The sequence below is a fragment of the Cupressus sempervirens genome, chromosome 2, assembly GCF_028749045.1.
Source record: "Cupressus sempervirens isolate cs-2001-9-10 chromosome 2, ASM2874904v1, whole genome shotgun sequence".
Classification (NCBI taxonomy): domain Eukaryota; kingdom Viridiplantae; phylum Streptophyta; class Pinopsida; order Cupressales; family Cupressaceae; genus Cupressus; species Cupressus sempervirens.
This window is the reverse complement of record NC_143119.1, coordinates 41,491,676-41,504,644: the sequence shown is the minus strand read 5'-3', so window position 1 is coordinate 41,504,644 and position 12,969 is coordinate 41,491,676. Positions and strand designations below refer to the sequence as shown.

The 12,969-nt window shown below is 33.3% G+C and overlaps 1 protein-coding gene across 5 annotated transcripts in view; it reads right to left on the bottom strand.

Annotated features, from left to right (window-relative positions):
- The window catches only part of LOC149570972 (uncharacterized), a 219,804-nt gene that overhangs the window by 120,271 nt on the left and 86,564 nt on the right, over positions 1-12,969 (bottom strand). For all 5 annotated transcript variants that reach the window (XM_089812515.1, XM_089812516.1, XM_089812517.1 and 2 more), the window contains one exon: positions 9,383-9,484. In XM_089812515.1, the coding sequence (XP_089668641.1) occupies positions 9,383-9,484 (102 nt within the window). The remainder of the gene's footprint in view (positions 1-9,382; positions 9,485-12,969) is intronic.

Below are 12,969 nucleotides of genomic sequence, written 5' to 3'. Positions count from 1 at the left end.
TGGCTCCACATTGTCTGCTTCTCTCTCTTTTTTCATTCTTATGCATTTGCCTCATTCATATAATTCACAAGGGGTTTTCTTTGCTTTCCCCTTTCAAAATCCTTGTCTCCTCCTTTGTGTTGATCTTGGAAAGCTCTTATAAAGTATGGTAATTATGTTCATCACAAACTCTCTTGGATTAAATTATTCTTTATTTTTTGGTTCATTTCGATTTTATTATTTCTAACATGGTATCAGAGCCACCTAATCCTTGTTTTGAGTTTGTGTGAAGGTTATTGCATTGGAGACTTTTTGTTAAGAGTGAAACTTGAAGCGTCATTTTCTAATTTTTTTGTGTTGCAGGATTTATTCAATCTATAAGTTGTTTTTTTTACTAATTCTCTTTGGATTAGATTGGATCTAACAAGTTTATTTGTAGGTTTTCTTTTATTTTCTTATATTTTCTTTGATCTAATCTATTTTGTTGCAGGTTACTTATTCTATCTTCTTGCAAACTATTTACTTCAATGGTCATGTGGTTTAAAATCTGTTTTCTGTATTTTTTATATCTAATACTTATTCAAAATCAATTTACTACATGTTCTTACAGGTTTAAATTCTAGACATATCACTGTGCATATTTTTTAATAACATTCAAATCTATTTAATTGCTGCTTTCACCTTATAGAAAAGTCATATTTACTGCTTTAAATACCAAATCTCTTTTGATTTTTCTGTAGACATTGCTTGCCCACCCTCCACCTTTTCTTGTTTATTTTGAAATATATCTGTTTTACTTAGTCTAACTAGTATCGCTGCCTCTACCTGCTGCGTCTACCCTCCCTAACTTTATTTTTAAGAGAAACAATATGATCAGCTTCAGCAAGCACCTAAAGATGCTTCATCTCAAGTGTCTCAGTAAGAACATTTTAGTTTTGCTTCTAATGACCTTTTCTTCTTTATATAATGGTTCCATTTCTGAGACAATATCAACAGGAAGCTTTAAATAGAGATATTAAACTTCTGTCATAGGAATTCTTTTTGCCATTTTCCCATATAATATTTTGGTTATGAATGTTGCATTGTGACATTTCAATATAATTGATATTATTAGAGATAAATTTATTTATTTATTTATATGTAATATATATATATATATATATATATATATATATATATATATATATATATATACTCCCCACCTATCCTAATTAGATTTCAGTTTGAACACACCTACTAGTTTCGGCATGATGAATCATGCATTGGGCCTTGGTCTAGTTAGTACGATATACTACCCCTCTCATTGGGAATGTAATGTTTAAATGTCTTACCCTAACCGATATTCCTTGGATACGGTGGTCCCCTCCAAATCATGCTTGACTTATCAACACTAATAACCATGTCATATTTTCCTTGGGCTTTGTTCCTTATTTCGTCAACTACCTCCATCTTTGACCATCTCTTATTAATGTCCTTCATTTCTTGGCTTTCACGGGTTCATAGCCTACATTTAAATTTTAATGTAATTTTTTACTTTGTGCCAAAGCCTAGTCTATATACTTTAACATGCATCGTTCAGATGACTCCTCGGTCAAGCAATGTCTATAGGTTCACGCCCATATTAACCTTTACTTATAAAAGAGTTAAACTCTATCTTTGAAACATCATCGAACAAAACAATAAATCATCTTCCTTCTCTCATAATAGTGTACGGTGTATTTACTAAAAACATTGCAAACGGAGTGCATATACATACAGATCAACACAAGTATATAACCAATCATCAAGCCAATAATTAATAGTTTCTACATTAAGTCTGCAATCAAAATTTATATGCATTGCAACCAAAGAACTTAGAGCATATTAATCTCTAATTTTGTAATGATAAGTAAATCAATACTATACATATTTTATCAATCTATATAGTCTGATCATTTATAACTCAACAATTTGTAACAACTCAACATATACCACTATTATAATTAACAAACCAAACAATCATTGTGACTATAATATTATTAAGTTGTTATAAGACACTTAATATTATGACACTTATTTAATAAACTCTAATTTCTAACACATATGTAAACACTAATTCCCAACAACCACCAATCCAGTCACTTATTAGTGGCCACCTATCCAGCTTAAATCGCTACAAACACCAAGAGTTTATCGAGCAGCACTATGTATCACTTTTAACAACATTGCATTTACATGCTTTCTAGGCAACTCTTTGTCAATCCTTGCAACTTTTTGATTATTTACCTTGCTCGCAATATGCAATGAGCCTTGATTAAGCTATGAATTAAGCAATGAAATATCCATTGAATAATATATTTCCAATATCAATGTTCCTCACTAAGTAATATTAATCAATAGTTATTCAATATCGATGTTAGAGGCAGTAGACAAATACATTTTTCAATATTAACAACATTAGTATAAATAATATTCAATAATAATAACAATATTACTATTAGTAAAGCTACATTGATATTAGACAAATAAACATTAATAATAGAATAAACAGTGTTCGATATTACTCATATTTAAACCACACTAATATTAGACCAATAAACCATACGCAATATCAATAACAACATTACTATTCTCAAATTTGAAACCAATAGTAATACCGACTAATCAGTCATGCAGAGATACAGACACATAACAAATTATTAAATGCCAACTCAACAAGTTGTCATGATAAGACATGTTGCTCAGTGGGGTCAAGGCAACCATTTAAGGATAAAGGCTTGTTTGACATGGAGGCATGAAGGACGATCACATAGGATAATGAGGAGAAATGAAATAAAGCGACTAATCTAAAGCTGAGATACTCAAGTGTCAACCGATGAGGAATACACTGAGTCATACATGGAATACATTTACAGAAGAAAGCGAGCGCTAAGTACATGGAGTATTCAGTGGGCCAAACAAGGTAAAAAAGACAAGGTATAAATTATATATACATTGACAACATTAACTCTTTCCCATGAATTTATGTTTAAAAGAAAGTTTATATATATGTGTGTGTGTGTAAAGGTGAACTTCTTAAATGAATAATACACATGATTAATGGTTATTGAATGGTCATTATTATTTAATAAAGATCAAGAGAGTCCCTTTCAAGGGAAGAGAGAGATCTTAGATTTACATCATCTCCTTAATGTCGATATACGAGCATAGTCTCTATTTGACTGACATGAGTGAGGATAATGCAATCTTCATGGCCAAAACATTACAATGATGTCAACATATGCATATGTGATAAGCGTCTTGGATAGGAGTTACGTCTTTCAAGAAGAACTTTAGAGGGAGCACTCTTGAGGAGGAGGAGAACCGAGGATGGTACTAGAATCGATATTATATCGTTCAAAACCCGAAGATCCTCAGGTGGGTTAGTAATCCCGATTTGGAGAGGTCTTTAAGGTTGGGGTTAGGATAGAGGGTAGAACCTTATATTTAGAATTATTATTGTTTTTAACATTCCTTTTGCATGAATTAACTATCCCAGGAAAAAACTAGTAGCAAGGGCATTACAGTATTATCCAAGCATAATCTTGCCATCCTGTGGAGATTGTCTCACACAAACCTATCCACACACCAGAGAGCAACAGCAAAACAACTCACACAAGAATTAATAAGCTCTATAACAAACCAATGAAAGGTTTGAGAGCAACAATAAAATGATACTTGAAGCCATAGAAAACCTAAGTAATAAGATTGATAATGAAAGGACCAATCCAAATACAGGGATGGATGCTCACTCTGAAAAATGAACCTTTGAAACAAGATTTATTTCCCCAAGACAACATCCCTTGGTTTCTTCCAAGCGAGGAGCTGGTCACAGAAGGGGAATCAACCATAAATGGTGCGGAAGAAATTGCACAAACATACACAAGGATGGATCTAGAAATCAGAAATCTTATTCCCTTTAAAGAGTATTATGAAACAAAAACAATAGCAAACAAAAATAAAAAACATGAAAACAAAGACGTTAAACATAAATAAGAAAAAGTATCACTAGCATACTTTGATGGGTCACAAAAGGAAACTGCTCAATCCTGCGTTGGCCTACCTCAAACAAATAGTAACCATGGATGAATTTGCCCACAAGTTCCTAGGATTATTAGTTATGGCCCAAGCTTTCTGAGAAAATGGTTGCCTAAATGTTTATAGGACTAATGTTGGCAATGGAAATTGTATGTGTGTAGAGACAACACATTGATATAATTCCAAAATATTTGAGTTGGCATTATGAAGAAAACGTTGGTAGAATGAAGAGAGTCGCCACATTAGGCATTTGTGTTTACTACCTATACCAGCTACTCAAGATGGAATCGAGTCTCATCAACAGAGGCTCTACATATGCATGAGTTCTAGGCAAGAACTTACAAACACTTGGCTTGTATCTAGATGTGATTGCAATCTATGAATTATTTCTTTGAGTTCGGCAAAGCATTTCCAAAATATTGTCTAGCTTACAATCAAAAAAAAAAACAAAGATTCAATCTATAGGCCATTGAGACAACCAAAGGGTGAATGCACTAAAGAATATGATGAAATCAAGACTGAAGAATACAATTAATTACTTATAGGAAGAGCTTGACGAGATAAAGAAGAAGGATTTCTTTAGGTTCAAGAAGATTCAAAGGGAGCTTGAGATACAGATGGAGAGTGCCAAGTCCTTCATAGAGGATCAACAAGCTCAAGAAGTACTATGGCTTTGAAAGCTCCTTGTTTGGTCAAACATTGGAGCCAATTGTAATTTATTGTCATAATCAAAGTTGTGAGATCTTTGTCATTGCAATGTGAGAATGTTGCTCTTTCTAAGAGGGATTCTCGGCATCAATTTCTCTTTAGTGCATATTTCTTTAAGATGGAGAAATATGAGGTGAAAGCCTTTCAGAGATGTTTCTCTTCAATTCATATTTCTCTAAGATGGAGAAATATAAGGTGAAATGCCTCCACATATGTTGCTCTTTAATGCACATTTTTTGAAATGGAGAAATGTCAGGTTAACGCCCTTGAACAATGTGCTCATTTCCACACATGTGAGAGTAACCATGGTGGACGTCATGTTGAGAAATTCCATGACGATGCCACGTTGAGTGGTTTCCTAATGGGCACTTGTCCATATGCACCTTTCCACACATGGAGGTAGCCATGGTGAACATCATGTTGCAAGATTCCACAACGAAATCTCGTTGAGTGACTCCTGGATGTGAGCTTGTGTATATGTTTCTTTCTGCGAACTAAAGTAGCCATAGTCGACATCATTTTGAGTGATTCCATGACATTGTCACTTTGAGAGATTTTCCCTGATATAAATCTTTTCCAAAAATGAGTGTAGCCACTATAGGTGTCATGTTGAGCGATTCCATGACACGGATATCTACAAAGATACCTCCCTAGCTAAGAGGGAGTGTTGGAGATATAGCTTCAAGAGTTATCTTTCTCCCAATTTATGTGATAGCCATCTCTATTTATAGCTATTGATCAGATGTTTCTAGTTCATTGTTAGCAGCTTCCTTGTTTCAACAGGCACTTGAAGAAAATGAAGTCATTATTTATCTGTAACAAAAGTCAATCCACCTTGGATTGGTAGTCAATTCAATTGTAAGCGCAAGCATTTTAAAGGTCTCAGTTGACTCTTCATTGTTTGGATGTCCTTCTCTTCCTTGCATATTCATATATATGTCAATCAGTAGAACAACATTTGGAGTTCGTTGGTTCAAGTTTCTATGTTGGGTGTTTATGTTATAAGAGTATATTTTATATTTTCACAGATAAAATTTTCATAGGAGCTTGTTATCATTGTTTCAATTTATTGTTATAGTTTTGGACTATTGTTTATCAATCTTCTTATGATTCATTATTAATAAAATGAGACTTTTGTTGGGTTTTTCTCCCACGAGTTGGAGCCTTTCCCCAAGGCACTGATGTCTTTGTGTTCTTCTTCTTTGTTCTTTTTGTTGTCTATCTTAATTGTGGTATTAAAGAACCAACAATTCTAACCACATACTTCTCAATATGGTTAGCCTGAAAATCTCAACCATCAACAAAAGGCTAGACTTTTCCCCTAATCACTCATAGTCATGCTTTTTATAAAAAGGCTCAAATTGAATCTTGTAATATAACAAATGTTATACTTCAAATATGTGGTAATGCTACAATTGTACATGCTAGGTCAAATATGAAAACCAACTCTTTTGTGATCTTCTCTAAATAATATGCACATGGTTTCATGATAATCACTATGTTCTCCTTCGTCCATCATGTGCCTATAGTATATACATACCTACAAACATTTCCTTTTAGGTCTCTTTTCAAACTTACTTGGCTTCTTCCTAAGCCACTTGACTATTGATAGTCACATTTTGCACTTTGTATAATACATTCATTTTTTAAACTTTTATACATATAGCTTGGCACATGATTTTGACTATACTCATGAATTTTCCAACCTCAAAAATCTTTGTCTGTTCTTGGCAACAGTTCTATATTATAGACACGATTTTCATAAGGTGTAGAACTTTGTATATGCAAATTTTGAAAAAAATTTATTAACAAACTTATAAAGAACAATTCAATATGTGGTGTACAAATCTCAAAATCCAAAATTTTCTCCTCTATTGTTGGATCTAACACAAACACCGTGCTATAAATATCCATCAATTTTTGTTCTTCTTCTATGCTGAAAGGGATGAAACTGTTACGGTAAATCAATGTTGTGATATTGCTATCAGGATTTAACTGTTTGATTTTGAGTCAAACTCATTGATTCATGTTTCATGAGTAGTGATTCAACATGAATCCATCTCTCATGAGAATAAATGGAACACTTAGCAGTCATTGGATCTAGGTGATGCTCACAAGGGTGAAGATGATTATGCCACTAACCCTCCAAAATCAACAAAACATTTGAACAGAAATCATCACAAAAACATCCAAACTGATGTTGGATAACAAAGCTCCTCTTCCTTGGAGATAGAGACAAACAATGAGAATAGCTAGCACGATTTTGAGGAAAAACTGGCAAACCCTCAAACTTGCAAATGACAATGATACCCAAAATAAATTGTAAAAAGAAACAATTCTTTAGAAGAAAATTTGTGAAAACTAGACAATTCTTGAGGTGAAAAATCAATCAAAACCAGACTACAAAATTCGAGACATGGATCAGAGAATACAAAGCTTCATTTTTTTGAAAAAATAGTAAAGCCCAACATAAACTAAATTAGAAAAATTATAAACCCAACAGATAATTTTTGAGGAGAAAATTATAAACATGCAGAATCCCACAAAACTTTGCGAATTACAAAATCTAAGATTATTTGAGGGAAAATTATGAAAACCCATCAAAAAAGTCTTCGTGTGGCAAAACAAGAGAATATGGTAAAATAGCACATGCAAGCCCATGCAAGTAACAAAATGTACATGCAAGAACATGCAACTCACATGCAACCTTCTGTTAAGAATGTTAGCTTGTGAGAAATTGAATCTGTATTTTTTCATGACTATCCTAAAATAAATTTTGCATAACTGATTACAGTAGTCATATTTTTATATACATATAATAATATATATATATATATATATATATATATATATATATATATATATATATATATATATATATATATATATATATATATATATACTCAAGAGTAGACTAAAACACTTATATAATGTAATGTAATCAGTAATGCCGATAGCACATAATTATTATATTCTGCGATTCATACAATGCTCACATAAATCAGTATTACCTTATACCATCAATGGAAAATGTAGTTACATAAATACCGCTGATTACTCTACATGGTGCATAGCGTTGACAAAGGAATGCTAACTAATCTTGCTTTCTGTTTCAAACCTTTGTGAACCGACTCTTGGTCATTGGGTTATTGGTACGTGACCTTTCATCATGTCTTCTCACTGCACCCTTAACTTGATATATATATGTTATGATCTGCAGTGTGAAGTAGATCAATTACAGTGGAAATCGTACTCTCACACTTGCAGATCATAACACATAAAATCAGATATATATATATATATACAGTTTCAATACATTATTTAAAATTATCAATAAACATTCAGAAATAAAATAACAGTATCTTAACAAGATTTATAAAATTGAGATTTACACCAATAAAGATCACAGCATTATAAAACTTTACACCTTCAAAAATCAGAAACTTTAGCCCAAAACAAGAAATCGCATAATCAAAACCCTCAACCAAGCTTGCGATTTTCAGCAAAAATCTTCGAACACAAACCACAAAATTTATAATATACCTCTAGTGACTTTCACTTCAAAAATCAAAAAGAATACTGGAAAGAATTCCAAATCAAAAAAGGCTTGAATTTTTTAAGCCAAATCTTATGAAATCCCATTGACCCACTCTGATACTATGTTATGGTAAATCGATGTTGTCATAGTTGAAATAAACAAAGGAGATTAAATCTCCTTATATAGATTTACAGGAATGATGTTTCTAAAAGAAACAATCGTAAACTAAAGACCAATAGAAAAATAATTAATAAACTAAAGACTAACTAATATGAGCATTAAAGAAACATTATAATATTCTAATAAAAAATTAATCATCAAGTTCTGAAATCATGTCCTTAATGTAGCTGAAACTGTTGGAACTGTATCTTCAAAGCTGCTCCTTTGTCAGGAAATAAGATAACCTGACCCTGGTGAATCTGCATAGACAATCCTGTATATGGATAGTTACAATGGTTCAATTGACAATTACTATAGTTTTTATCATGGTTTAATCTCACTATGAAATACTAGCAGTGTGCAAGAATACTAATGGAAGACGCATTACAGATTAGACATGTTGAGGAGGGTGTGAATCTTAGGATGAACGCACGCGAGTGTATGAGAGAGAGGGGGCAGGAGCACACCCATAGAACGAACAAGTAAACTTACCACTTTTTGTTTTAGCTGATAAAACTGATACAGCTTAAACAGCTCCCATACTGTTATTGGTGGAGGAGGACCCCACACAAAGAACACTCCAGTTTTAATTTTGGACTTCTATTACTGAATTATTATCAAACTATATTTAATTTACGTATGTTTTCACATTATTCTTGATTTTGACTTTATCCCCTATACAAAAAGTTAACTTTTTTGGGACAGGCGACCTATTCACAACCCCCTTTCACCCACGAAAGAATAAAGTTATTTATAGAAAGCATGCTTTGAGATATTGTTTTGAAAAACAGCTTTGTGATTTAATCCTGAATATTTTGGCTAAAATATGTAATATACCTTTCTAAGAATACCATTTTTTTCTTTACAAGCATGGCTACTGTAAGAATAAGTAATTGCAACATCACCAAGTAAAATAAAGTGCAATAAAACACTTCCACTTGCCTCATTAGAATCTGTCACATCAAGCTTTCTCCTCGTTTTCTTTGATTTAGTGATCTTTTGAATAGGTTCCTCAAGCGAATCATGCAAAAACGATCCACAAAACTGAGTCAATTTCAAACAAATCTTTTATTGACAAGGAAATTAACTTCTAGTCATTTCAAATAACAAAAGAATTTCAATAAGATTTTGAAATGCTGTGAAGAAGAGAGCAACTAGAACATGAATCTATCATACACAAAGAATGTCAAGGTTTCCAAGAAGTTAAACAAATATAGAAAGTGCTAACACAATAGCTACAAATTTGATTTTTTCTTTAGCTTGTTGGGAGACGTTTAGTCACTTTGGCTCCTTATTCTTATTAAATTAGATCACCATTTCAGAGGTTCCCCTAACAATAAAGAGGGTTTCGCTGAATCTAAAAGACAACCCTGTTAAAGGAACTCGTTTAATGCCATAAACTGAATTTAATTTCTGAATATTAAAGGAGAATGAGTTATTCATTAACAAAAGATGACTCCAAGCATTTTAACAAACATGGCTATTGCCACTAGGATATCTACAAAATCTGATAGACCAACCTTGCTTCTTGGTTCTCTCAAAAAATGTGGTTTTGCAATAGGTTCCTTTAATACTACCAAGGAATCTATTCATACAAACCAATCAAATAAACTTCTCCAAAAGAGTTACATAAACCTTGGGAAATAACCAATTAAACGAATTTACCATAAGCATACAAATGAGGTAGTATAGATTTGACAACCCTCTGAAACTACTGTCAAGGTAACCATGAGATACGTCTCCTGCCCAATGAGACGTGTCTTGCAGATGAAGGTGCATCTCTGGTACCAAAGACACCTGTAGAAACATCCCTGTCTACAGGAGACGGTCCACCCAAGAATCATGGTGTCCTCTGCATCTCTCACCAAGAATCCTGACATCTCCCACAAGTACCCCACATCTACCGCGAGCACCCAGACAACAAACACATAATAAATGTAAAATGTAATGCCTCAACACATAAAATGAACATCAGTTGCCTCAAGAATCCATCAATGCCACCATGAAGCCACTGGAGGCCAAGCGAGCAAAGCGTGGTCATCTTCCCAAGTTCATAGCTCAATTTTTGTCAGGAACCTCAAATATCTGAACTTATTTGTAGTTGTCTACTCTATATTTCACAAAGTCTAAGCAATATTGAATCCTAAACTTCTAGTGTATTTCAGGCTGTCTCTTGTTCATATGGCCTGTTCTAAAATTCTACGTAATATTCCAACCTCCATTTTCTTATCATCAAATGCCAAACTTATACTTTTGGTGTTTTTTATAAATGTTTTGTATTCTATTATATGGAAATTTCATCCAGATATTTTTTGTTTCTTGCCCATAGTTACTATCTAATAGTAACTCCTTCCACATGTTTTATGTAAAACGTTAGAAAGTCAAAAAAAATAATAAAATGAAAAAAGTGAAATAGTTGTTTTAAGTTTCATTTAACATAGAATATTTTATTTATTTACAAATGATTTGTCAAACAGTTCTAACATCTTTTTCATTTATTTTTTTTGTTGAATGTTAATTGGGGGCAAGCAAGCCTTGTACCCATCATGGATGCACTACAATTGTATTTTGAGGCCAAAAGGTTTAGGTGGGACAGCCATAATCAAATGTAAGCTTTGTCAAATTGCATAGCAAGGCACATACAAGAGGAGGACAGCTCATTTCCTTCATGTACCTGGAAATGGTGCTAATCCTTATCCAAATGAGGTATCCCAAAACAATGTTGTGAAAGATCAAGAAAAGGCTGATGTGAAAATTTCTAATTTCAGCTCACATGCTTCAACAAGGGAATTTACTGCAACTGAAAGCCCAAATAGAGAGTCAAAGGTAGATGTGTCTTCAAGAGATGTACCAGCACAACATTCTCACAAGAGACAATACATTGGAAACTCAAACCCCATCTGAGGACTATTTGAAGATTGACAAGCGGTTAATGAAGTGGTTGTGTTCTTTTATGCAAATGGAATTCCAGTTAATGTTACCTGCTCACTTTTCTATTACCAGCTGGATCTAAACCACTTGGGTCTAAAAAGGTTTGCACTACTTTGATTGATAAAGAAAAAAATTGATTCAAGCAACAAACTGCACCAATGAAAAGAATGTGGGTTACAAAGGAATGTAGTATTATGACAGATGGGTGGACAGATACTAGATATCGCCCACTACTTAATATCATGGCAACATATAACAAAAGGCCTCTTTTTTTAAGTCAATAGATTATTCAAGGCAAGAGAAAAAAAAGAGTTTCATCATTACCAGCTACCTGACGGCATTAAGGAGGTGGAGGCATCACATGAAGTTCAAGTGTTATCGACGTTGCCCTTGTCTGATATGTAATAATTATATCTGTGCAAAAAAAGTACAAAAATATAGTTTGGACATCATGGTATGTGCATTCATTAAACAATGCACTCAAAGACATTGGCAAAGTTATAGTGGATTTCAAATCACATATAAAAGGGGAGAACAATACAAACGTTCATATGTAACCAACACCATACACAAGCTATTTATCAAAATATTGTCAAGCTGAAGCTTATATATCTGTTGATATACAAATTGCATCTTATTTTATTGTCTTGATCATCTTTGTGAAGTCAAAGGAGCTTTGTGTTCCACAATACTCAATCATGCATGGGCATCTTGGAGACAATCTACTTCAAATATTGCAACTGAGGTGAGAGGTGTAATCCTTAATGATCATTTTCAGCTCATGTTAAATTTGTTATAGAAATTATTAGGCCCATATGTTGTTAGATTTAGTTGTGAAGTGACCCAACATCAAAGTGACTGAAGGAAAGCAAGACTAAATCTAGAGATGAACAAAACTCGATGCACTGAACTAGCACTCATGAATAGATGAGCTAGTGAACTTAGGGCTGTTTATATAGCAAAATAGCTGCAAGTAAATTGAATAGTTATATTAACTCCCAACAGCCCAAAATAGGTGGAAGTGTAAATGCAAAACACATAGTTATGCCAACTCAAGTAAAGACAAAGAAATGGTTATGGGAGATAGCATATAAGTCTAAAAGAGGGTGAGACATTCAACTACCCAGAGGTGGGTATGAATGACACGTGAATGCAAGACTACACCGTGTGCTCTCCTAACCATTCTAAAATAACCTAAGAAAGATTTATATACGTATAGGAAAAATAATAAATGCCTACTAACATAAAACAAAAGAAAATCCTACACTAACATCCCCTATTAAGCGTAGCCTAGGTGGATGAGAAGACAAAGATGGGCTACACGGTCATATTAAGTACCCATGTACGAAACAACCTCTTGCAACAAAGAAAACAAGAAAACCTAGTAGAAAAAAACTCCTCCCAAAAGAGAGAAAAGAAAACAAACTTCCCAACACAAGAAACAATTCCAGATGAGGAAGAAATCCCCTCCAAAAGAGAAAGGATAAGTGCTATGTAGCCTTTCCACAAGTAATCAATTGTGTTAATGGTTGTTGCTTGAAACAAGATGTAGAAGATGAACTATGATCATCGAATAAAGCTCCTCACTTTAGAAGTAA